Source organism: Urtica dioica, chromosome 8, assembly GCF_054948205.1.
Source record: "Urtica dioica subsp. dioica isolate 48M chromosome 8, U.dioica_male_clone48M_v1_H2, whole genome shotgun sequence".
Classification (NCBI taxonomy): Eukaryota; Viridiplantae; Streptophyta; class Magnoliopsida; order Rosales; family Urticaceae; genus Urtica; species Urtica dioica.
In genome coordinates, this window is record NC_142763.1 from 36,362,591 (window position 1) to 36,387,555 (window position 24,965).

General features: G+C 38.5%; 2 protein-coding genes across 2 annotated transcripts; both read left to right on the top strand.

Moving 5' to 3' along the window:
- The first annotated feature begins 2,220 nt into the window (after nt 1-2,220).
- On the top strand, nt 2,221-7,201 carry LOC149389575 (putative protein phosphatase 2C 46). The gene is made up of 5 exons (XM_089622028.1): nt 2,221-2,526; nt 3,077-3,556; nt 4,037-4,404; nt 5,059-5,295; nt 6,576-7,201. Exons 2-5 carry the CDS (start codon nt 3,238-3,240, stop codon nt 6,846-6,848), a joined length of 1,197 nt encoding a protein of 398 aa, XP_089478154.1. The 5' UTR covers nt 2,221-2,526; nt 3,077-3,237; the 3' UTR covers nt 6,849-7,201.
- Nucleotides 7,202-20,583: 13,382 nt separating this feature from the next.
- On the top strand, nt 20,584-23,406 carry LOC149389576 (protein ALTERED PHOSPHATE STARVATION RESPONSE 1-like). The gene is made up of 4 exons (XM_089621527.1): nt 20,584-21,602; nt 21,795-22,024; nt 22,111-22,334; nt 22,455-23,406. The coding sequence occupies exons 1-4, from the start codon at nt 20,675-20,677 to the stop codon at nt 23,230-23,232; spliced, it is 2,160 nt and encodes a 719-aa protein (XP_089477653.1). The 5' UTR covers nt 20,584-20,674; the 3' UTR covers nt 23,233-23,406.
- Nucleotides 23,407-24,965: the final 1,559 nt, after the last annotated feature.

The following is a 24,965-nucleotide window of genomic DNA, read 5'->3' on the forward strand; positions in this document are numbered from 1 at the left end:
AAGATTGAAGAAGAGGTTTATTGGTGGGTTTTCGAGTGGTTATTTTTCTCAAAATTAAATGTTTGTTAATATAGAGATTATGTTATAGAGTTCCTACTCGAACAATTAACGAGTTTGTTTGATGAATTAGCTCGTCTAGGAGTGAATCGTGGTGGAGGAAGATCTACATGAAAGGAAGAGGAATGACTACATAAAGAGGATTTTTATTTCTTGTGGAATCTATCTTAATATGAAAGTGACCATTTGAAATTAAGTCTTGAATTTCAATAGTTTTTATTTAAATGACTTTATAACTGAATATCAATAAATACACGGATAGCTGATCAAGATATAACTTCGAGCAAAAAAAAAAACACGGAAATGAACAACAAAAAAGGTATCAAATACTGTATACGAGATCAAATTATTCTAGGGAAAACAAACTCATATTACTATTTACTTCTTGTTAGGTGCTACAAAAAATAATCAAATGAATGGGAAAAGATAAACTATAGGATTCCCGAAGTATTTCGTGTGATTGCCTCATATATGGACACGTCATCACATGGAGACAACGAGTAAGCATGCAGACGAACCAGCATTAAATTATTTAAATATATGTATATATATATATATATATATATATATATGATAAATTATTGAAGCAAACCTCAAGAAGGTGTTCTTTTTGTGTCCCATTGAAAAGGTATTTTAGAATCTTTCCCAAATCGTGAAAACTTAGATTATACGCCAATGCATGCGAGCGAAGAAGATGAAGAGCGTGAGCGATAGGAAAGGAGTCAAACTTCACCATCATGTACCATCGGTAAGAAAGAAAGAAAAATTGTTTTTTTATTGATTAAAAAATAAAAATTAATTTATGTACCCTTTTGTATTTAATAATAAAATTAAAAAAAAAAAAAAAAAAAAAAAAAAAGAAGAAGAAGAAGAAGATGGAATTACAATGGCAAAGAGTTTTTGGGGGGTACGTAGAAAAATAGACCCTCCACCTGTTACACGTTTTGTCACGTGAACTCCATTTCATATGTAACGCCCATAAATAATAATATTATTGTTAGCTCAACACATTCTCACTCGTCCTCTCGGATCCCATCCATATAACGTTATCTCATTCACTACTCTCTTTATCATATTGCTCTTGCTATCACCTTCAGGACCAATGTATCTAATACTTATACACTACATGACATTTCATGACCAATTTCCAAATTCTTATTATCACTATTATTGTTACCATCATTTCGAAATACCATACGTAAATGCCTATATCGCCACCCTGCTTGATGACACCTATTTTTTTAAATCAACAAAAATATAATAAATTTACTACATTTTCTTGTCCTTTTAACATTAAAATGCCTTGCAATATTATGTATTTTGTTTGTGCTAGTTTTAAAATAATATCCTTTGTTTTTATGATACTGCTAGATATATATATATATATATATATATATATATATATATATATTATATATATATATATATATATCTAACTAGACGACAATAATATAAATAAGAAATTATATAAGGAATTTCATAATTGAAGAGTCATTAACTTCACAAATATATATATATACTAAATTAGGAATTTTATCACAATTGATAGATAGATAGACATAAGAACTTGTTAAGATTCTAAAATACTCATTGTAAATTAGTTTTTTTTTGGCGAAAATCAATGTAATATGTTATGACCGTTTAAGAAATAATAAATCACCCTGAAATGCCCTCTCAGATGAGTGAATCAAAAAAAGAGCATATCCGAATTTATCACAAAATTACTGCAATTTTTTAATATAGTCTATTTATTCAAAGCACTGAAGTCCATCATAGAGATGCCTAAGAATCCCACCTCATAATAAATTTGACTTAACGACAATACATTTATGAGGACATAATCAAGTTCTTCCTTTACTATAATTAAAAAAAATATGTATAAATAAAAATGTTTACTGCATGAATGTGTCCAATTTACAAATTGAGTATTTATATGTGTCCGATATATACATATATATATATATATGTACAATTTACATGTAAAGAAGTTGCAAAACTGAAAACCATAGTTGTGTGTTGTGTGTGGGGCCATAGATGGACCTTTGATTTGCTGTCATCAAGCTTAGAGAGAGAGAGAGAGAAACAAGAGGAAAAAAAATATTAAAAACATTTATTTTTCAGTTGGTCCAATTAATTTATTATTTATATTTAGACTCTGCATCCAAAACACAACCCCATTCACTCTCAGCTTTCTCTCAACCTCCTTTCTTTTATTTCTTCTTTTTCACTTCACTTTGAAGAGAGAGAAAATCCAAAACCCAAACACAAAACCAAAAATCTAAAGCCAAAGCAAAAATCAATAAATTAGAAAAGCTCTCTCTTCTTTGATTTCTATGGATCTTTGGATCTGATTGTTCCTTCTCATTCCTATTGTTTATTCTATTGATGTCGAGATCTTCTCCTTCTTATGTGTTTATGAATAGTTGATTGATCGATTGCTTGATTCAAGGAGACATTCCAATTTATTGGGTAAGACTTTCTATATCTGTTGTTTATTAATTTTATTTACGGTTTCGATTATCAAAATTCTCGGAATAAGAATTGTGAAAAATGTTGAATTGTTCTTTGTCACAAGGCAATCCGTATAGCTTAGGGTTTTACCTTTTGATTTTGTCAATGGCGAAACTAATGAATCCCAGACTTTCTCGATTCAGGAAGAGAAAAAGTATATGAAATAATAAAAAAAAATAATAAAAAAAAAAAGTATTCTTCCTTTGACCATTTTTTGTCAAACTTTTTGTAAATTAGTCACACGCAAAAAAAAAAAAAAAAAAAAAAAAAAAAAAAAAAACACTTTTGTATTTGTATATGTATGCCTGTATGGACATGTGCTTTCTGTTCTTAAATAGGAAAAAATATGTGAGCTTTGGGTGTTAATAATAGTCTTGCTCATATTGTTTGGTAATTTTGCTCTGTGTTTGTCATTTCCTTTGATCAATTAGTTCATTTTGGGGCTGGATTCAGTTGTTTGAATCAACAATTTGGGTTTCTTATTTTGGTTATTGTTGTGCTGTTACAGCGGGTTAGAAGAATCAAGGGGCTTGGAGAGTAAAATCCCTAGAAATTTGTAGAAGAAGAAGAAGAAGAAAGAATTGACGAAACCGAGCTTTGTTTTTAAGGGGAATTTTAATAATTAGTTACATGTTGGGATTTTGGATGGTGGTTTGGGTGAGATGAGGGATGTTATCGGAGTTGATGAACTTCTTGAGGGCCTGTTTTCGGCCAAGGTCGAAACGGTACGTTCACACGGGTTCAGAGTCGGGAGGGAAGCAAGACGGGCTTTTGTGGTACAAAGACTCGGGTCAACACTTTAATGGAGATTTCTCTATGGCCGTAGTTCAGGCCAACAACTTGCTCGAGGATCAGAGCCAGATTGAGTCTGGGAGCCTTAGCTCGCTCGAGTCCGGGCCTTATGGTACTTTCGTCGGTGTCTACGATGGCCATGGCGGCCCCGAGACATCCAGATATATCAATGACCATCTCTTTCAGCATCTCAAGAGTGAGTTTATCTCTTTCTTTTTTTCTCGGCCACAGAAATTAAGAGTAAAAAGTTAATTTCCGTGTAGTAGTAACTATGGTGGATATAGCCTTTTCAATATACTCAGAACTAACCAACTCTGAGCTTCTATCGGTTTTGGGGTCTTTTTTTCTCCCTTTCGTGTCAGTTTGTCTAACATCTACATCATGTTGCCTCATCGGACCCCAGAATTTGAAAATAGTATTTTTGGGGCCTTTTAATTTAAGAAGTGATCCATTATCATGTTTTAGTTTTAAAAGCTAGAAAGGGATACTGATTTTCCATCCCTTTCATAAGTTTCGAGAGACTTGCTTGGGACTCTCCCAAAAATCCTAAGCTTCCCTCCAACCTATTTTTCCTACCCCCCCACCGCTATGATCTTAACCTCGTCATCTTCTTCTCAAGCTCGGATTCAAATTTTACCGTATTATATTTGGGTTAAAATCCTGTCGCATTATGCAGGATTTACTTCGGAGCAACAAGCAATGTCGGCGGACGTGATTCGCAAAGCGTTTCAAGCGACGGAAGAGGGCTTCTTGTCCGTGGTGACTCGGCAGTGGCCCATGAAGCCGCAGATCGCGGCCGTCGGATCGTGCTGCCTCGTCGGAGTCGTCTGCGCCGGAAACCTCTACATCGCCAACGTTGGCGATTCCCGGGCCGTTTTGGGGAGGGTGATGAAGGCCACCGGTGAGGTTCTCGCGATGCAATTGTCCGCAGAGCATAACGCCAGCTTCGAGTCCGTGAGGCACGAGCTCCATTCTATGCACCCGGACGATCCCCATATCGTTGTTTTAAAGCATAACGTGTGGCGCGTCAAGGGTCTCATACAGGTAACTTTCTCCACTGATACTATCTATATATAGTCTCCACTTGTTTAATAATAATATAAAACACTGTTCCAGCTCATTTTCGATTATAGCTCAATAATTTGATTTAAAGGGTCCGGTCTACTGCTTGTTGGAGGAAACGAATTAACCTTGTGATGGAATGGGATAACACAGGTTATGTTCTTGTGGGATCCAGGTAGATTCAAATAATACATGTAATTATTGGTCTGGTGGCACTTATGGGTCATTAAATAGTAAGGTTCCGAGACAAGAGAGGTTAGTTTAGTGATAGGTACATCGACCTGCACCAAAAGGGTTGTGGGTTAACTCTACACTAAATAGAAACATATGAGGTTTTAATGCGAGGTTATATGTGATTTTGAGTCGATTCTGCCAAGGGAAAACATATAAATCACTCATCTGGCAATTTTATTTTTTGTTTATTTGACTGTTAAAATAGAATTTTAGTTTTTTTTTAATACCATTAATGGAGCTTAATTTATGTGAATCAGTCCAAGAACATTTAAATTGTTCAGTAATTTGAGAATAATTTTAGGCTTCTCTTCAGCTTTTTATGCAAGCCGAATTTTGACTTGATAAATATTCCTGTGCGATCCTCCAATATTTATGAGCTTTTTTCTTCTGTGTTTCCTACAGATTTCAAGATCTATCGGCGATGTTTATTTAAAAAAGGCCGAGTTCAACAGGGAACCCCTTTATGCGAAGTTTCGCCTTCGTGACCCCATTAAAAGGCCTATTTTGAGCGCCGACCCAGCAATCACAGTCCACCAATTGCAGCCTCATGACCAGTTTGTCATATATGCATCCGATGGGCTCTGGGAGCACCTTACCAATCAGGAAGCGGTTGACATTGTTCAAAACCATCCTCGCAATGTAAGTTAGTTATCTCTGATTAAAAAAAATTAAAAAATAAATAAATAAAAAAACTGGTAATTTTTTTCTTCTTCGTAACATTGGCAACACACCTTTTAACCCATTAGTTGGTGTTCCATATTGCTCCATCAGCATAAGTACCTTCTTTGAGTCCCCTGCTGAAAAATGATGGGTTTTCATCATGGTAGTAGACAATCGTAAAGTTAAAGTTTCAGCTATTTTCTTGGGGGAAAAACCCAATTCACCTAAAAAAAACTCCCTGGGGGAAAAACCCAATTCACCTTGAAAGATTCCCTTCTTTTGCTAACAAGTTACCTTGTTTTGGCTGTGTTGACTTGATACCCACTGTGATGCATTAATTTTTGGGGACTTTGTGTGTTTCTGGTGTATCTTTAATTTTCATGTGGCCCAGATTTTTAAAATTCTACACTTTTCTTTGTTTAGTTGTGCTAGTGGATGTATCACCAATTTATGTCTTATTTGTTTTCCCTTTGATGTGACATTATTTTTCCATTCTTTTTTTTTCTGGGAGTTTATCCTTTTTATGTGAAAGGGTATAATAATGCAGGCACATAAGGAGGTGTTAAAGTTAACGGTGATAATATAGATAATTTGTTTATACCATTATCCAGGGTGAAATTGGCTACACCGTTAAATACTTTCAAAAAATAAAATATAAACTTCTCATCTGGATCTGGGGGAACTGTTATCTGGTTTACACAGATTATCCTTTGCGTGTGCGTGTGTGTGTGTGTGTGTGTGTGTGTGTGTGTGTGCTCACCGCAGTAACTCCTTTTGTTTAATAATATCTAGTAGCGAAAAACTTATTGCCTGTTTACCTGACAGGTAATACTCGCATAACATAGGTACTGCTAATGTTAATTAACTTGTGTTCGGGTACATGTAAATTCCGCTTTAGCCATTTACCCACACAAATTTCAACCATTTAGTTAGAGTCATGCGAATTGAAGCATGATTAGTTATTCATTAATGGTAAACTACTTGTGCATCATCTTTTCTTGAATGGGTTAAATTGGATTTTAGATTAGATGATAAGAGGATAGCTCAGTGGTAAAACCACCTACTCCATAAAATTTGTTGAGTTGAATTATGAAAAAAATCTCTGTTAAACATAAATGCATTTAATGTAAAATAGTTTTTTTTTTTTTTTTGGTTGACAAGTTATGAGGTTAATTAACCTTACCGATTAAAGGAAAAATAGAAAGTTGAATGAAAAAAACATTGATCAAACAAAATATGGGTTTTTGGACTTTTTTCAGGGAAGTGCAAAGCGGTTAGTGAAAACGGCTCTCCAAGAAGCAGCGAAGAAGAGGGAGATGAGGTACTCGGACCTGAAGAAGATCGACCGCGGAGTCCGACGCCACTTCCACGATGACATCACCGTGGTCGTCGTCTTCCTCGACTCGAGCCACGTCAGCCGTGCCAGCTCAGCATCGAAGGTCCCGACCGTCTCGGTCAGAGGCGGCGGGATCACCTTGCCCTCCAATACTCTCGCGCCATGTGCCACGCCCACCGAAACTGGCCACACCTGAATATCTCTCTCTCTCTCTCTCTCTCTCTCTATCCCTCTCTCATCATCTGTTGTATTATTCCCTCATGTGTGAATACCAGGTAGCTCGGAAAAGAGGTTAAAACAAAAAACAAAAGAAGAAAGAAAAGGAGGCCTTGAAATTCTTTAATGTATACTGTAACTTTTTTTTAACTGGAAAAACTAATACTTGCATTTTAGCCTTTTGAGAAGAAGACTTTTTTCCTTTTTTTTTCTTTTTTTTAAAAGATAACAATAATAGTACGAGTAGTATTAGTAGTTTCCATGGCAAGAAGCAAAACGAGCCAGTTTCTTGGCTTTTTTTTTTGTTTATTTTTTAATTAATTTTTGTTCCTATCTTCTCTCTTCTCTATGTTGAGATTTTTGTCACATAAATTCTGTGATAGAAAAAAAAAATAAGATTATCTTGCTTCCATTTCTATGCTTGTTCTCTGTTGATAGCTTCTTCACCGATGACACTTGATTAGAATAGCTCATAGTACATTAGATTTACCAACGAATGTTATGCATTTTTTAACAAACGACTATTATTAATAGTTGAATTTGCAATCTCTATATGATGTCCCCTATACTGGGAAAATAGCCGGTGCTTTATTTAACCAAGGCCGAGAAAGTGTACTTTTTTATTCTTTTGCATTTGCTAAACGAGCGTAGAGCAATATTAACAGGCTGAAGAAAGTGTTAACTTATTTGGTTCACTTTTCATTGCAATCTCTGAAGAAAGAATATTTCTGACATCCCAAACAGGCTGAGTCTGACACCCAATACCGACTCATTTGGCCTTGAAATTAGGTGTTTGCTTGCTTGAATCAAGGAGAGCCAAATTTATTATATAAAAAATTATCACTAACTTGAGCAATTACATTTAAAGGGCAACAAGAACAGTGAACGAAAATTAGATTTTCTTCCCTAAATTTTTTTCAATATAATAATGATAACCGATTTCCGACTCCTTTTTTAACAGCTAAATTAAAGGAAGTCAAAATGCATTTATCAAAGGAAGTCAAAATACTATGGCAGTTTACAAGACTGTCATAGCAGTTAATCACACAATTACAAGGAGCAGAGCAAAGTTCGCGCGCGTGTGTGTGTGAGAGAGAGAGAGAGAGTACAGTACAGATTATGTATTGCAAGAAGCTGTCGCCTGCAATGTGTAATCAATGGGGTCCTGCTTTTATGGCCGGGTATTTTTATTGAAAAGAGTTATAAATGAAAAAATAAAAATAAAAATCAGCAATATAAATATGGAAAAGAGAGGAAGTAGGGAGTTACGAGGCATGATAAAGACTACACTTTTTTTTCTTCTTCTTCTTTTTTTTTTTTTTTTTTTTTTTTTTGGGTTCATTTTTCTCTCTCTTGAGCAGGGCATATTCTCGTTAACCCACAAAGAAAGCACCTCTTATTTTTGCTCCACCTAATTGTCGTTTGTTAATTTTTACCTCTAATCTTACTTTTCTAACTAAACTAACCAACAATGCACGTTTCTTGAGGCTTTACGTGGACATCTCCGACCCATCCCCATTGTCCATCTTAAAATCATCTTGTAAACAATAAACGTTATGTATCTCTAACTAAAGCAGGCCATATGGAATCCGGGAAATGGGATCCCCTGGTCCCGTCTCATATTTTGCGGGAAATGAGACTCCCGAAACCGTAAAAAATGGTACCGGGAAATCTCGGAACCATTTTCCACGGTACCGGGAATTCCCGGTACCATATTTCGCGGTTCCGGGATTCCAATATTTATTTTTTTCATTTTATTTTAATCATGAATACATTTAAAAACTAAACGTGGATCCCAGTTCCGTCCCATTTCCCGGATGGTTCTGAGACAAAAGTCCCGGTACCACATTTACTAATACGGTTTTTTCTCATTTCCCATATGATACCAAAAATACGGGAAACGGGATCCCGCGAGATCCCATATGGCCACCTTTATCTCTAACTAATCTCTATTTTAACTATTTTTAAGAGTGCAATTTAAACTTAGCTGACCTAATTAATAATTAAAAATAAGGTTTTCTCTTTTTTGGTCGAAATTTAAAGGTTGAAATTCAATTAATCAAATTTTAGTAACAATTTATTCTAATAGAGAATAGGGAGCTAGTACAATCACGCGATATGCAATAGACATTGTTATATAGTGATTTTTCACTACTAGAGGTATAAGAGGTTGTGACTTATCGTGTGGCGAAGTTATGGCCAAGGCGAGCGGTCCAAGTGGCTAGGACTTCACGTTCTGGCCTGGGCGAGAGATCTAAGTGGTTAAGAATTATGGTTTTAGTTCGAGCAAGACGTCTAAGAGACTAAGACTTCTCGTCTAGCGAGACCTCTGGCTGGGCGAGACTCCTAAACTCTCTCCTTCTCCCCCTCTCAATTTTTACATTTAGCAATCAGACTAATATTGAACATCGGAACGTGCACTATAGGGTAAATCACTTTGCGCATCTCTAGCTCATTTTCTATTTTTCAAGTGACGAGGTCTGAAACTATTTATCGATAAGATGAAACCACCGAGATCGAAGATTTCACCACATTTGATCTCATGTGAGGTCATTGCGTTCGGCCCTAGATGGAACAACATGGGATATTGAAAGTTAGTCCCAAAAACAATATTTGATAAGTACATTTTATACGTACTAATCTCTCTTTTTAAAGTGTGATTCTAGCGAGTTCTAAAGTGTATTTGAAGGTTATTGGGTGTTTTATAGTGAATTTAAGATTTTTGGGTGCTAGTGCTAAATTGAACTTTGGGAGTTGCTTAGAAGACAACGGGTCAAAATGGCAACTTTTGAGATAAGTCAATGAAGATTGGAGCTGGTCAACGCCTAGGCGTGCCGCACTGAAGAGGCTGCAACAAATCCTGGAGAGACGACCGCCAGAGCGCCGCGAAGACGAAGATTTTTCAAAAATTCGCATTGGCGCGCCGCGCCAGTTGTTCAGCACGCCGCACAGATCCCCTGCACGGCGCGCTAAAGCCCAGATCAAGAAGGTTAATTATCCAATTTTAGACGTTTTTTAGTCTTTGATCCAATCCAATGACCCATATTGTCTGAAAAACACCCTAGACCTATATCTTCGACCTTATAACCTCAAAAATACATCTTTTCCTTTGTTTGAGTTTTCATTTTATTTGTTGGTTGCTTTTGAGAGCTTTTGAAAAGAGAAAAAGTGATATTCGTTGGAATCGACGCCTCTGACGAATCTCTTGAGCTCAACTTCAATTGTTCTTCTTTCTCCCTTTCTTTTATTATGTTGCTCTAGATTATTGTTGAACATCATTTATTTAATATGAATTCGTTTAGTTTTATTGTTTGTTATTTTGCTTTTGACTATTATTTTTGCTTAGTTTTGTTTATGGATTCCTTTAGGCGCTAGATTTTTATGGGCCTGCGATGTAGCGCAAGCCGATGTTATCATGTTGATGATTCTCTAATATTTGTCTATTGCTCGTTTTCAATATTGTTTGCTTGATTATTAGTCATGCTTATTGTTAGTTCATTCGTTTGCTACCACTGAATTATTTATAGGATTTGTTTGCTACTCGAGAGAGAGCAAGTTTATCATAATTTTGCTATAATCTTCATGATCGACTTGGGTAAGTAGAAAACTCTAGGTGAGAGTGCAATCGTTTGAATTCTTGTTCTTAATGCGTGTAATTGTTTTAATAGGATTAGAGGCCAAGAGGATAACAATCCGCCAATTGCATAGGTTTTCTAGAACACTTGAATAAGGCTAGTGAATATGTTAGAAATAGTGAGAATGGTACCATAGAAAATACGATCGTTTGAATTCTTGTTCTTAATGCGTGTAATTGTTTTAATAGGATTAGATGCCGAGAGGATAATAATCCGCCAATTGCATAGGTTTGCTAGAACACTTGAATAAGGCTAGTGAATATGTTAGAAATAGTGAGGATGGTACCATAGAAAAGATGCAACAATAGACAATATAGAGATAGTCAACGTGTCGATTTGTGCTGAAGTCGTAATCCTACTTTTCTCCCTTTTTAACTCGTTTGAATTATTGTTTTCTTTATTTTAATTAGTTTTGTTAGTTGTTTATAACCATCTTCTTCATTACTTTGGAATCACTTCGCCTCAAACTAAAAAAAATCGTTAGAATTGCTAGTCCTCGTGGGATCCATACTCGTACTTCATATACACTATTTACTTTAGTGACACATGCGCTTGCGTGTGTGATTTATTCGCAAGAATATTAACAGCTATTATTTGCTAGTTTTCTTACTTAGTAAGAAAACGTCTAACTTATTAGTAAGAAAATGTCTTGATTATTTTTTGTTTTTGTGCAACAAATTGAATGTCATAATTAATAAGAAAAAAATGTGGAAATAATCTCAACTATTTTTTCTCAAACTTAATTCTTTAAATATATTTTTTATTCATTTTATAAATATAAATATCTCTTACTCATTGCATTTCCCTGTTATTTTTAGTTTTATTTGACTTATTTTTTATGTTTTATTAAAAAAAAAAATTACAGTTTCATTTAAAATAAGATAAATTTTTCTAAAATTTATAATTAAATAAAAATGTAATATATTTTTTTTGAAATTTTTAGATATTTAAAAAAGTAGCATCAGTAACCTTACAAGACGAACTACTGATTTTTTAAATTAAGATAGGCCATATTGTAATTATTTATAGCATTGCATAGATATGTCCGTTTCTAGCTTCAAAGTAATTTATATAATATTTTCTTTTCAAATGGGGTTTAATGGGACAAGAATAAAAGAAGGGAAAAAAAAGGTTGTAATAAGACCTCACGTGAACTTAAAATCTGCACAGCAATCAAATGGAAATTATAGGAACGTTCTCTTATTCTCATGTCAAGCTACAGAAGCACCAAATCCTTGCAAAAATCTAGTGGCGCTGTCAAAACTCAAAACCCGTCATTATGATCGTAGAAAAATCTATAATAAATTCTTACAATCGTCGATATAAAATTGGGGGTACATTTGTCTTTTTCGCGTAGGGTATAGCTTACACGCGGCACACTCCTGGTTTTTGTTAGGAAATTCTACCTTCAATTTTTTATTCTTTTTAAAATTAAAAATAAAAAAACCTTCCATTTATCCACGACAAGATTTGAAAATTTAACTACATTCAACACATGTGATTCTTTGGTCTAGTAATAATTCAACAACTATTTTTATCATGAGATTTTGGAGTTGATCCCTATGAGCCAAAAAAATACATGCCTCTTTATATTGATATGCTTTGTGCTCTTGCATTGCGAATTATATCATATAACTTAGATCGATATTATCACTTCTAAAAAAATAAAAAATAAATATATTCAAGGGTCAAGCGGTTATATAGCCAAATAAAACTTAAGCTTTTGCAAAATATCCATAGTTTGTCAGCTATAAGCAAACTAACCTAAGTAAGATTAATATAAGCTGGATTAAATTTAATCTCAACGAACTATAAAGACATAATGTAAACTTTACGAAATCTGTATTAAAATTAATCGAGGCATGATTAAAAGTCGTAGTACTCTCAATTGACTATTTTGCTATATCTAATGAAACTATGGCTATTTTGCAAAAGTCATAGTTTGAATTGGTTACTTCATATCATTTTTCTTATATTCAATACATATTTTTTAAAGAAAATATTTTAAATCTCACAATCATCCACTTTCTTTTTTCACTTCCTCTCTCTAAAAAAAAACTTTACGTCGGCAGCACCACCACCACCTATCACGCCATTGCACATTGTTGCACCAGAAGCCTCCGCGAAACACAAGCCATGTAGACATAGTTGAAGTTTTAAGATGACCGCATTTTGATATCATTGATTTTTTTTTTTTGAAAAATTATAGTGAACACAGTTTATTTGATCATAGTTGACCGTACGTAGTTGCCCGTGGTAGACCACAACTTGGTAGCATTGATTTATTAAAAAAAAATAATTGTGAGCTTAGCCTATTTGACCGCAAACATTTTCGCTTGCTTTGGTCAATTGCGATAAATTTCACAGTGCCAACTTTTTCAAGTTGTGATATGTTTTAAAAAAAAGTTATAATTTAAATTCTGCCTCTTTCAACATACAACACATCCAAACATGTAACAAAGCTTGATAGAACAAATATTATAAACTTACTCATTACAAGACGGTGGAATAATTATAAACAACGTGACGGTGAGCGTAGTAAATGACGCAACTAGAGATGGCCGAGATGGTGATAAAAAAATGTGTGTGTGTGTGTGTGTGTGTGTGTGTGTGTTAGAGATTTATATAATGGTGTAAAATGGGAAGAAATGATTTTTAATTTAAAGGCACATAGTTTCAATATTTATAATAATTCTCATGTAGAAATTGAATTACGTGTAATTTCACACATAAAAGACAAAATTTTCGTTCTTCTATTATATATCAAATAAGAAGTTTGCCAATCCAGAAAGGAATTACATCCCAAGTACAAATTCAGCTTTAGCCAAACTTTTTTTTTTTTTTTGGGGATAAACCAATTTTGAAGAGTTTGAATGCCCTAAGATATGATACTGAGGTCATTCAGTGATGGAGCTCACTCGATTGCATTCACCACCTTATTTTTTCGCATCCGATTAGATAATCAAATTATTGATTCATTGAGAGAGCATCACTTGCACATGGTAATGAATACCAAAAAAACTTTGTCGATAACCTCTAAAGAGTAACTTTTCTCTGCCGAACCAAAAATATTTAACACGTATCCTTCATCGTTCCTCGAAAAACACCTCTTAACTCTTAAGGCTAGCCAACAAATTTTTGTATCGCATGGTCACTTTCATTTTGGCTTCATACTATGATGGTTGATAAGAATGTTTTTTTTTTTTTAGGAAGCGTGGTCGGTGCCACGAAATAACATAAAAGCCCTCACGTATGGCGGAGGAAAACCGTGATTACAAAGATAAGAATGAAACAGAAACCATCGGTAAAGAAAACACAAATAAACTCAAACAACAAGGGCCCTAGGAGGCCGTGCGGGACCTCAACTCGCAATCATCGGCCCTAATAGCCTCCTCCGAACAAGGCGGGACTAAACCCAGCCAGGTCGAGGACGAGTGATGGTTAACCGCATAGCGCGCTAGATTATGCGCTGCAACATTACAAAGACGAGAAATATGCATAATGCTAAAAACCTCAAGCTCCATCACCTCTCTGAAGATGTGGTGCAAGATCGTCTCAAGCTCTGTCGCAGGCGTCACGCCCTCATCGATCATCCTCACCACCCCCAAGCAGTCAGACTGGATCTCCGCTCTCCTGCCACCGACGCTGCGAACTAGCTCTATGCCACGGAGGACAACATACACTTCCGCAAGCTGGGGGGAGAACCCCCTAGCTAGGAAAAGCGTCTACGAGGCGATCACCTCTCCGGTGTGGTCTCGAACTATACAACCGACACCGAAGCCTCCACGGTCGCGAGCTAGTGCCGCATCGACGTTAATCGAGAGGGTCCCGTCCCTTGGGGGGGTCCATCAGGGGGTCGTAGTCACCCTCGTGCTCGTCTGAGTCTCCACAACCGTAGCCGCTCTGTACTCCTCGAGGAAGCTCACCGTCCACTAGACTAGCTGAGGTTGGCTCCATGCTGATCTCTCGGCTAAGACATTGTTCGTGTGGTTCTAAAGTTCCCAAATAATAGTAATGAAAAGCTCATGGAAACGAACCTCAAGGACCTCCGTCGCTCTGAGGATGGCGTCGAAAACATCGCCGTCTCTGAAAGGCGGAAGAATGTGACCGAAGCCCACCTCCTTCCAGACTCTCATGCTCCACCTGCAACCCCAAATCGCGTGGAAAACTGTCTCTCTCGCCTCCTGACAAACAGGGCAGCTGACGTCAGAGGTAATTCTCTTCTTGGCTAAGACTGCTCTGGGCGGAATCTTGCCTAAACAGACTCGCCAACAAAAGAGTTTTACCTTAGGAGGAACTCTCAGCTGCCAGAACTTCGTCCACCACATCTCCATCACCGTCGGATCTGAAGGGCTGGCGACCGGAGTACTGGCTCTCTCCATCGCAACACGGTAACCGCTCTTGACGGAGTACTCTCCGTCCTTAGTGAATTGCCAGCGACGCACGTCAGGAATACCCTCACCACCACACGGGATGCTCAAGATCGCCGCAGCGTCCTCCACCCCAAACATCGCTGTAATAAGATCGACGTCCCAACTACCGTCGAATCTCATAAGTTCAGTTACCCGCATATCGGGGGGAATCCAAGGGGGATCGATCCATGTGGCAGGTCTGTCCCTAGGAACCCAACTGTCGCCCATGACCAACACAGACTCCCCGTCCCCGATCCGCCATCTCGAACCGGACCGAATGATCTCACGTCCCCAAAGAAGACTGCGCCACATGGATGAGCTACACTGGCCTGGAAGAGCCGTCATAATATCTCCGTCGGAGAAATAGCTTTGTCTATAGACTCGGCCTACCAGACTATCCGGTCTCTTGAGAAGCCTCCAGACACTCTTAGCCAGAAGGGCCTGGTTGGACTTCTCCAGATCCCTGAAGCCCATCCTGCCCTCTGACTTGTGTCTCGTGAGATCCTCCCACCTGCACCAGTGGATCTTCCTCGTCGCCGTTCCACCCCTCCACCAGAATCTGGCAATCGCCGAATGGATGTCCCTAATCAAACGCAGCGGGATCTTGTGGCATGAGGCCACGTAGCTGGGAATCGACTGAAGGACGGACTTAATGAGAACCTCTCTGCAAGCCTGCGAGAGGGAGAGGCCGTTCCAACTCTTAATCTTTTCCCAGACACGGTCTCTCACAAACCCAAAGAGCTCCATCGTCCTCCGACCAGTGAACGTGGGAAGACCCAGGTATTGCGTATGGCACTCCGTCCTCCTAACTCCTAGGATCTGAGCCAAAGCCTCACCCTCCTCATCACTAACATCCGTATCGAAACTGACATCGGACTTTTGAAAGTTCACCATCTGGGCCGAGGCCTCTGAATAAGTCCGTAAAATGTCTGTAACCCTCTCGCACTTGTCAGGTATTGCTCGACGGAATTGTCGGTGAATCGAGTGCGTATCAGACACGAACAATCGTTCCGATGCGACTCGTTTGAGATGATTCCACCATATAACCATATTAATGCGGAAAAATAATTAATTACGCTGATCATAAGCTAATTAAATTATGGTTATAATTAACAAGATCTAGTTATGTTTAATTAATTTAATTCACGAGAGCATATCTATCAAGCAACCGATTTTAACGAAAAACGAAAATTTACATTGATTTTCGGTTCAGCTACAGAACACTCCTAAACCAATCGCGTACTCCTTGCGTTGTCTTGATGAAGGACTCGAGGATGACACCTTAGTCTTCCGAAACGTAATCTCCGAGACGAATAAGAAAGATAAGTGGGCACAGTCTTTATCTCACTAGATCACGAAACTAAGTCTTTCGAGATCTCTCTCTTATTTTACTAAGAATGGAAACGAATTTCCGAGGGGAGGAGAGGCAGAAGTGCACGGCCAAGGAGGCTAGAATGCACGAAATTTTTCACAAAAAAATTGCTTATTTTTGCCTTATCATGAACCCTTATTTATAGTAGTAAAAAGAGATATTCATGGAATCTTCCAGAATATTTTATTTTCTTTCATTGTGTTCACACTAGTGGATTAAATCTAGGCCATTGGATCTCAACAAGTGAATCCTACTTTTTCTCTCATCCATCAGATCAATATTTATGGGATATTATTCTCTATTTAAATAGATAATATATTATTTAGTGAGAGAATAAAGGAGAATATATTATTTCCCTTTAAATATATTCTCATATATTCTCCTAAATACTTTCCTTTAAATAAGGAGAAAATATATGACAATATCTTATATTATTCTCTCTCATTTATTTAAACAACTAAAGAGAAAATATTGGTAAATACCAATATTGAAAAAAGCCGAATTTTAGGCACACGGCCAAGGGGGATTTGCGCAACTCCTATGCCGAAATTCCCAAATCCGATTTTCATATTTTGTGCAAGGCCCAATTGCTTAAAACTCAATTAATCATTTATTTACTTGGTCCAACAATAAACAAATAATTAATAATTGTTTATTTACTTGATCAAACAATAAATAAACAATTCTACCATAAATATTTATTTAATTCCAGAATTAATGCTGTCAATCACAATTACAGCAAGTGAGATTAATAATGATAAACATTATTATACGAAAGTTCTTATCCGCCTTTATCAGAGCCGAATCGGGGACTATGGACCTAGTAAATAGAAGCTTAACAAATCCGATGAAAAAGACGAAATAGTCCTTTCTCTTTTTCCATCGATTCGTTTAATCTTGGTCAAATACTCCACTTTGTAAGTCAAGACTGAACTCTCCTTTATACTAGAATTATATTTACTCATCATGACGAGTGTCCACTGATATAGTCAGTTCGTGATCAAGATCCTCCAGGTTCAACCCGTGTCAAGAGAAGTCAATTTTTCCGTTATACTTCTCTTGATACATATCAGCCCTAAGCATTGTTGCTTCCCCAGCGAAAGATTCTTTCGAACGTTACTTACTTCGAAAGTGCTAGCAATCTATCGGTTCTGGAATCAACCCTTAGGTGAGTGAACATTAACCTTCTTTCAAGAAGGCTGGATTCCGTATCTGTAAATCACTTCCCACTCGAATTATGCTCTGAGAAAACTCCCAAGACATAAGCTGTGATTAGCATGAATAGCCTTTTAGCGAATGAGTCAAAGAGCCCAGTAACATAACCCAGTGTCCATGATCACTTCAGAATTTAGATCAAGTCTCACTGTGACCATCATAGTGGCCTCGGTTAGTGTGTCGTAACGGTCCTTAAACGACACATCTACAGAAAGACCTGTCCAAGTCGTACACTTACCACAAGTGTAGAATGCTCCCACATAGTGATCAGCCTTCACCAATGTGTTCCACATATATGACTTTAGATATAGTTTTCCGGGCGTATATCAGTCATCGACCTCGTTTTAGCTCACCGCCCGAACTCAGGTGCCCAACACGTGACTCAGTTTAATACGGAGGCTATGGAAGATAGTTGTCATTGATTCTAATTGTTTAGAACTCAACCCACTAATCATATAATGCTAATAAAGTAATCTTATTATCGAATTTAGTAATCATTTATTCATTATCTTCAAGTGGGCAATATTATTCGTAACAAGAATACCATGCTATCATCCGCGAAAAGAAGGTGAGACACGTGTAAATCCCGGAATCGGACTCCTGAAATCGCTCCAGCATCCTCGCTCGCTCGAAATAGGCTTGAGAGACCCTCAGAGCAGAAGATGAATAAAAATGGAGAGAGAGGGTCCCCCTGGCGGAGGCCTCTAAAAGGGGTCACACTGCCTTGGGTGGAGCCGTTGATGTTGAAAGCAAATCTGACTAAGCTAACGCATCTCATGATAAGGTGCACACACTGCGTGTTGTATCCCAGTCTCAACATCATCGACTCTAGGTAGACCCACTCGACCCTGTCGAATGCCTTCGCCATGTCAAACTTGAGAGACGCACACTTACCATTTCCGAAGCGTTTCCGCTTCATCGTATGGAGAGCCTCGAATCCAACCATGACATTATCGAAGATCAGTCTACCTCCTACAAAAGCGCTCTGGGACTCAGAAATAGCATCGTGCATAGTGATCTTAAGACGATTGACCAAGCACTTGGCCACTATCTTATAGATCACATTGCACAGGCTAATCGGTCTGAAGTCGCTGACTCGTCTCGGGTCCTCTACTTTGGGGATGAGGGTGACCATATTATCATTAATGGTGGCCACCTCATCCCCGTCGTTAAGAATCCCAAGGCAGGTCTTCAAGACCGACTCGCCAACTACGTCCCAATATCTCTGGTAGAAAATCGCGGAAAAGCCGTCACTTCCCTGGGCTTTGATCGCATCCATCGAGAAAAACACCTTTTTTACCTCCCCTGGCTCAAAAGAGCGCTCTAACTCGGCGTTCAACGCCTCCGAGAGATCCTAGGTTGTACGCCCGCAGAAACTAACTCAATACTCTGCGAAGAAGACCTCGCTGAAGAGAAAATGTCACCAAAGTAATCAGAGACGATCATCTCAATCTCAGTGTCTCCACTGTGCCAAACCCCGTGTTCGTCCTCCAATCCTCTGATGGCGTTCATCTTTCTCCTAGCAGAGGCCTTGCGGTGAAAAAACTTCGTATTCTTATCCCCGCACCGCATCCATGACATTCTGCTCCTCTGTCTCCAGTACTGCTCCTCCCTCTCTACTAAGGGTTGGCTTGTTATAGTTTAATAATTACCTTTAAATAAAATTATAGTTCAATTATTAAATATTAAATATATATAGTTCAACTCATTATGATTAACTCTTTTTAGAAACTATATTCTTAACTATGAGATCGTTAAATTTGATATTTGATATATGGATCTGAATAAGTCATATGTCTACTTTTTTCTTTTATTTTTTAGATATTACTTTGTGCTGCTATATATACCAAACAAAATTTCCTCCATTATTTTCATCACTATCATCTTCTATCCCTTCCCTTATAATACTTTATTCATTTTTTTTTCTATAGTACCAAACATAGTGTAAAACCTCAAAGTTGCTTAGTTAATGAAGAAATAATCTTTATAATATATAAGCTCTCTCTCTCTCTCTCAACCCCAGCTGAAGCAGGAACATGTCTTTAATTAAGAAATAAAACATAATTATCCGGTAACAATTAGAAGTTTAGAACTATATTCCTTTATGTGTAGTGGTGCATGCATATGGTGAGTATTATATTAAGAGATTTAATATAAAGTATAATCGGTTAAGAGAATAGGACAAATTGGTACACTGGTAACTCTGCAGATGTGACCATCTTTTTACCGGTTGTTTGACTCCTCTTTTTACTAACTATTCTGAACCCATCTCTCTTCATCACTCTTCCACTCTCTTCTCTCCCACTATAATAAAGTTTCATTAATCATTATTTCATTTCATATAAAAAAAAGTACATAAAAAATGACTCCTTCGAGCCAAAATATACATATATATAGCATATATATAGAAATAGAATGGCGCAAGTGAAAGACCCCTTTAATGGCTTTTTCTTGTCAAGTACATGCCCTTGGAACACTACATGCATACATAATATCATATTATCAGACACAAAAACACACACTCTCTCTTTTACTCTCTCTCTCCTCTCTTCCTCGAGCCCCTACCTTCTAGCACACCTATGGTTCTACTTCTACATTGTCTTGTCATATCTCTCTCTCTCTCTCTCTCTCTACATCAAGCTCTACATGTTAAACACATTGATGGTTCTTCAATGAAGAAGTCTCCACTGAACTACCCTCTTATTTCATGAAAGCTCTTTGCTTTAACCCAAAAGAGAGTATCTTTCATACATTCTGAAGACAGGAGAAAGCAAAACAAGCCTCTCTTGTTTTATTTATTTATAAATATATAAAGCAAGGCTGTGTCTGATAGAGGTAAGAAAAAGAGGGTTTACTTTAATTTTCTGCTACCCTAAACCCTTCTCTTGTTTGTCTCATACAATACAACCAGTCAAAACCATGTATTTCTCTGAAACACTTCTGATTCATACATCAACATTTCACACACCGTAAAAACATTAAAATAAAATAAAAAAATCTAAACCTTTTTTTAGCGCCCCATTTGGGCACAAACCCACCAAACACCCTCAGATTCCTCCAAAAAAACCTTTTTTCCACTCATTCTAATTCCCAACTCTATAACCCACATCTTTCCAAAGGTTATAACTTTAGGGGAAAAGGGAAAAAGGAAAAAGAAAAAGGAAATAGAAATATGGGTTGTGTGGCTTCCAAGCTAGAGGAGGAAGAAGAAGTGGTATCAATCTGCAGAGAGAGGAGGAACCAGCTGAAACTAGCCGTTGAGAGAAGATACGCCCTGGCCGAGGCTCACTGTAGATACCACCAGTCTCTCTTCGCCGTCTCGGCAGCCATTAAAGTCTTCGTGGCTCGTCACTCTTCACCTTCCTCGCCTTTCCTCATCACATTCCCACCATCATCATCAGCAACAGCGACGGAAAGCACTAGCGACGAAGCCCAAGCTCAGAATTTGATCACAAACCCAGTTTTCCTTCAGCAAATGAATCCCTCGGAAGCCACCATCGAGTGCGCTGGGTTCTGCGACTCTTCGAGAACCTTCTCTTCTTCCTCGTCGTCTTCCTCGGAGGAAGAAGAAGAAGAGCATCATCAAGAAGCTGAGAGACAAGAAGTGGAAGCACATCACGAGCCAAGCGGGTACTTTTACATGCAAATGCCGAGCTCGATGGCCTCGCCGCAGAGGGATTTCGGCTGGGATTTCTTCAACCCTTTTGACGGCGTGAACAGGGCTGAGATCATCTCCGGCGGCGGGTATCGCCGGAACTCCGACGAGGACGAGCTGAGAGTGGTGAGAGAAGAGGAAGGTATTCCTGAGCTCGAGGAAGAGGAAGATGATGAGAGAAGGAACAACAACGCTGTTGGGGTTGAAGAGAGACGCGAGAGTGAAGATGTGATGATCAACAACGGCAATGTGGTTTGTTCCAAAGCAGAAGAAGATCAAAAGGGTTTACAGGTGATTGACACGCCGAGCCAAGGGAGAGAGCTTTTGGAGGCTCTCAAAGACATTGAAGACTATTTCATCAAAGCTCATGATTCTGGATTACACGTCTCAAGGATGTTGGAGGCTAATACGATTCGTATGCAGTCCGGTCTTGACCACATCAAAGGTCAGTTTTTTTTTCTTTTTTTTTTTTTTACTTGCATTAAGATGATGGTGGTGAATATTTTTGGCATTTATGTCAATGTTGCTAGAATTGAAAAAAAGTTTGTGGGGGACTTCTTGTTCTTGTTCCATTATAGAGAGAGACAGTGGGGTTATCAATGTGGCTTCTTCATCAATGTGGGTATGTTTGATACAGAGAACTCCACGAAACTGAACCAGTCCATTGCGTGGCATCGATCGATTTCGGCGAGGCCTTCGACGTGTAAGAGTCTCGTTGCGTCAAGCTCAAAAAGTTCGTCCTCCTCGACATGGACGGAGTTCAACAACGAATTGTTCGATGATTACGGAGGAATGACTTCCGGGAGCCATTCACTCACGCTCGGAAGGATTTACGCCTGGGAAAAGAAGCTCTACGAAGAAGTCAAGGTAGATAAAAACCAAAACGTGTAGAAGTCGGAGAATTCGGTTGTGTTCTACTAGGTTTCGATATTTGTTTTTACTTCTGTTGATAGGCCGGAGATACTACCCGGAAACTCTACGAAAAGAAATGTTCGCGATTGAGGAACCAGGACGTGAAAGGCGACGATGAACTCTCGGTGGACAAAACCAGAGCCTCCGTGAAAGATCTGTACGCGAGGATCTTGGTCGCCATCAGAAGCGCAGAGTCAATCTCGATGAGGATCGAGAAACTCAGAGATGAAGAGCTTCAGCCCCAAATCCTAGAGTTGCTCAAAGGGTATGAGATTTCAAACAAAAACACTCATTTCCCTCTTCCAGGTCACATCTTACTTTTCTCTTTACCAAGATAAAATCTCATGATACTTAAGATAGTATGAAATTCTTATAAAATTTGCAGGCTATTGCGGACGTGGAGAACGATGTTGGAAGCCCACGAAACTCAGAACAAAATTATGTTCGAAGTGAAGACTTTCGCGACCCACGAGCTCGGGAAGTTCTGCACCAACTCGCACCGGCTCGCGACCATCCAGATCGTGGCCGAGCTCCACAACTGGCGGGCCCGCCTCGTCGACTACGTGGCGGCCCAGCGATCCTACGTGGCGGCCCTCCACGCCTGGCTGGCGAAGTTCGTCGTCCCGGAGGTCGAGCTCTACTCCCGGTCAAAGGGCTCGGCGTTGACTTTCACCAACCGGGGCCCGCCTCTGCTCGCGGTCTGCCGCGACTGGCTCGTCTCGACGGAGAAGCTCCCGGAGAAGCCGGCGGCGGCGGCGATGAAGGGCTTCGCGAGGGAAGTCACGGCTCTGTGGGACCACCAGGGCGAGGAGCGGAGGCAGATGAGGAAGGTCAACGCGATCGCCAAAGAGCTCGATGGAAGAGCCGTCGGAGTCGGAGAATCGGACGGCTCGGACGAGCCGAAGAGGAGAGAGCAATTGGACTCGCTCCGAGCGAGGCTCGAGGCGGAGAAGGAGAGGCACCAAGGCCACGTCAGAGAGACTCACCGGCTGACTTTGACCGGCTTCCGAACCGGGTTCTGCAACGTCTTCGAGTCCTTGATCGACTTCTCGAAGGCGTCGCAGAACATGTACAACGACCTCATCGAGAGAGCCGGGAACGACGATGTGGCGTTCATCGAGGACGCTTCCAAGGTCGAAGAAGCAAATGGTAGTAGCAGATGACAGTTTTTTTTTATTATTATTATTGTTAATTATTATTATATTGTTGATGATTCTCTTGTTGATTTGTAAATATGAATGTGTCAAAGCAACTCGCTGAGACACATTTTTTAGTTGGATTTGGTTTCAATTTAAAACCCTTTTGGGGTGTTGTAGTCATGAATTGATTTCTAGATTTGAACTGTTGTTTTTTTTAGCAGTTTGCTCAGATTTTGTGACAAGGCCTAGAAAACCCAGTGGGTAATCCTTTTCCTTTTCCTTTTCAGTTTCATTTTCATTTAAGGGATCAATATTATTAATTTATTTTTTATATTCTGATTTGTGAGTGGTGATGATTATCTGGCCTGAGTGATATGGTTGGTTGTGATGCCTAGAAAACAACCCAATTGGCCATTGTAGACTAGAGACTAGAGACTAGAGAGAGAAGCAAGCGAAGCAGAAAGAGCAATAATTCCTGAGAGAAGGACAAAGAAATGACAATTGATACAGTTTTGGTACAGAAAAATGAAACACACTCACTGTCATTACTCTATTTCTTTTTGTTTTAATTTTGGTTATGGCCCAGCAGGCATGATCGCAACTGCAAAGATGATAGTAGCATGTCTTGACTTCTCTTTTCTATTATTATAATAACTGTTTATTAGTTTCAGTTAATAAATATGTTTTTTTTTTTTAAGAGTTAATAAATATGCTCATTGCCATTTAATTACTATATTGGGCTCAAGCCGTCAATTAGACCGGGCCGGGTGGGCCCAATAAAATTAGGCCCTTGCCGAGCCTGGGCCTAGGCCCAACAATGAAGGGCCCGGGTCGACACAGCCCAAAAGTCAGAACCATCTGAACCAGCCCGGACCCAGGCAAAAAGCCCTCTCGATCGTGGACTGAGCTCGGTCCTGTGCTTGGTCGGGGCTTGGTTGGGTCTTTTTTGGCTGCTTTGTGTAAAAGTTTATTACACGTACTAAATGTGTTCTTAATAATATGAATATGTAAAAGTGGAAGGGAAAATGATTGAACTACCGCTTATCATTATTGCGTTTTTTAGCGAGCTTTGGACTCCGGATCCGACGAGTTATTTCGAGGATCTTTTAAGCTCTCTCGCTCTCACTCCGAAATGGTGTTTGTTTTTATGAATGCGTGAGTAAGCTTAGTGATTCAAAACGTTTGTATTTATAGCTCCATAATCATCAATGGGCATTATCACAATCCCACGATTGTAAGTAATTTTCATGATTTCGGCCATTAATTTGAACGCGAGTTTGCCCATAAATTCATGGGTCAATTTTGATATATATGGATCATTACAATGGGGAGAATATTTTCATTAATATCATATTAATATAAAGTATTCTTACATTCTCCAACTTATCCATATAGCTCAACACTTACAAAGAAACAAAATATATGAATTGTGGCGATAGGTTTTCTATGAACGAGTATTTTCTTCCATATATTATACTATATCAAGTCTCTCAACTTAATAGCCTTTTGTTCTTTAGTGAATAAACCATATGTTTATTTTAGATTCACGCAAACGATATTTCTTAATAAATTAAAATGAATGCGCACAATCATATGAGAAACTATCAAACTGAATAAGAGTTTTATGAAAAATAAATGTACCACATAATTAAAGATTACATCATGGAACCAAGTCACATTCTTTCTACATGATTATTGAATTTCTTTGGTGGCATGCCTTTATAGTCAAAGGATCGACAATCATTGTCTCAGTGTTA

Coding starts and splice junctions, on each gene's coding strand:
- LOC149389576 (XM_089621527.1), top strand. CDS start 20,675: ATGGGTTGTGTGGCTTCCAAGCTAGAGGAGGAAGAAGAAGTGGTATCA. Junction 22,025..22,110: donor AGCTCTACGAAGAAGTCAAG/GTAGATAAAAAC, acceptor TTCTGTTGATAG/GCCGGAGATACTACCCGGAA. Junction 22,335..22,454: donor ATCCTAGAGTTGCTCAAAGG/GTATGAGATTTC, acceptor TAAAATTTGCAG/GCTATTGCGGACGTGGAGAA.
- LOC149389575 (XM_089622028.1), top strand. CDS start 3,238: ATGTTATCGGAGTTGATGAACTTCTTGAGGGCCTGTTTTCGGCCAAGG. Junction 4,405..5,058: donor GCGTCAAGGGTCTCATACAG/GTAACTTTCTCC, acceptor TGTTTCCTACAG/ATTTCAAGATCTATCGGCGA. Junction 5,296..6,575: donor TTCAAAACCATCCTCGCAAT/GTAAGTTAGTTA, acceptor GACTTTTTTCAG/GGAAGTGCAAAGCGGTTAGT.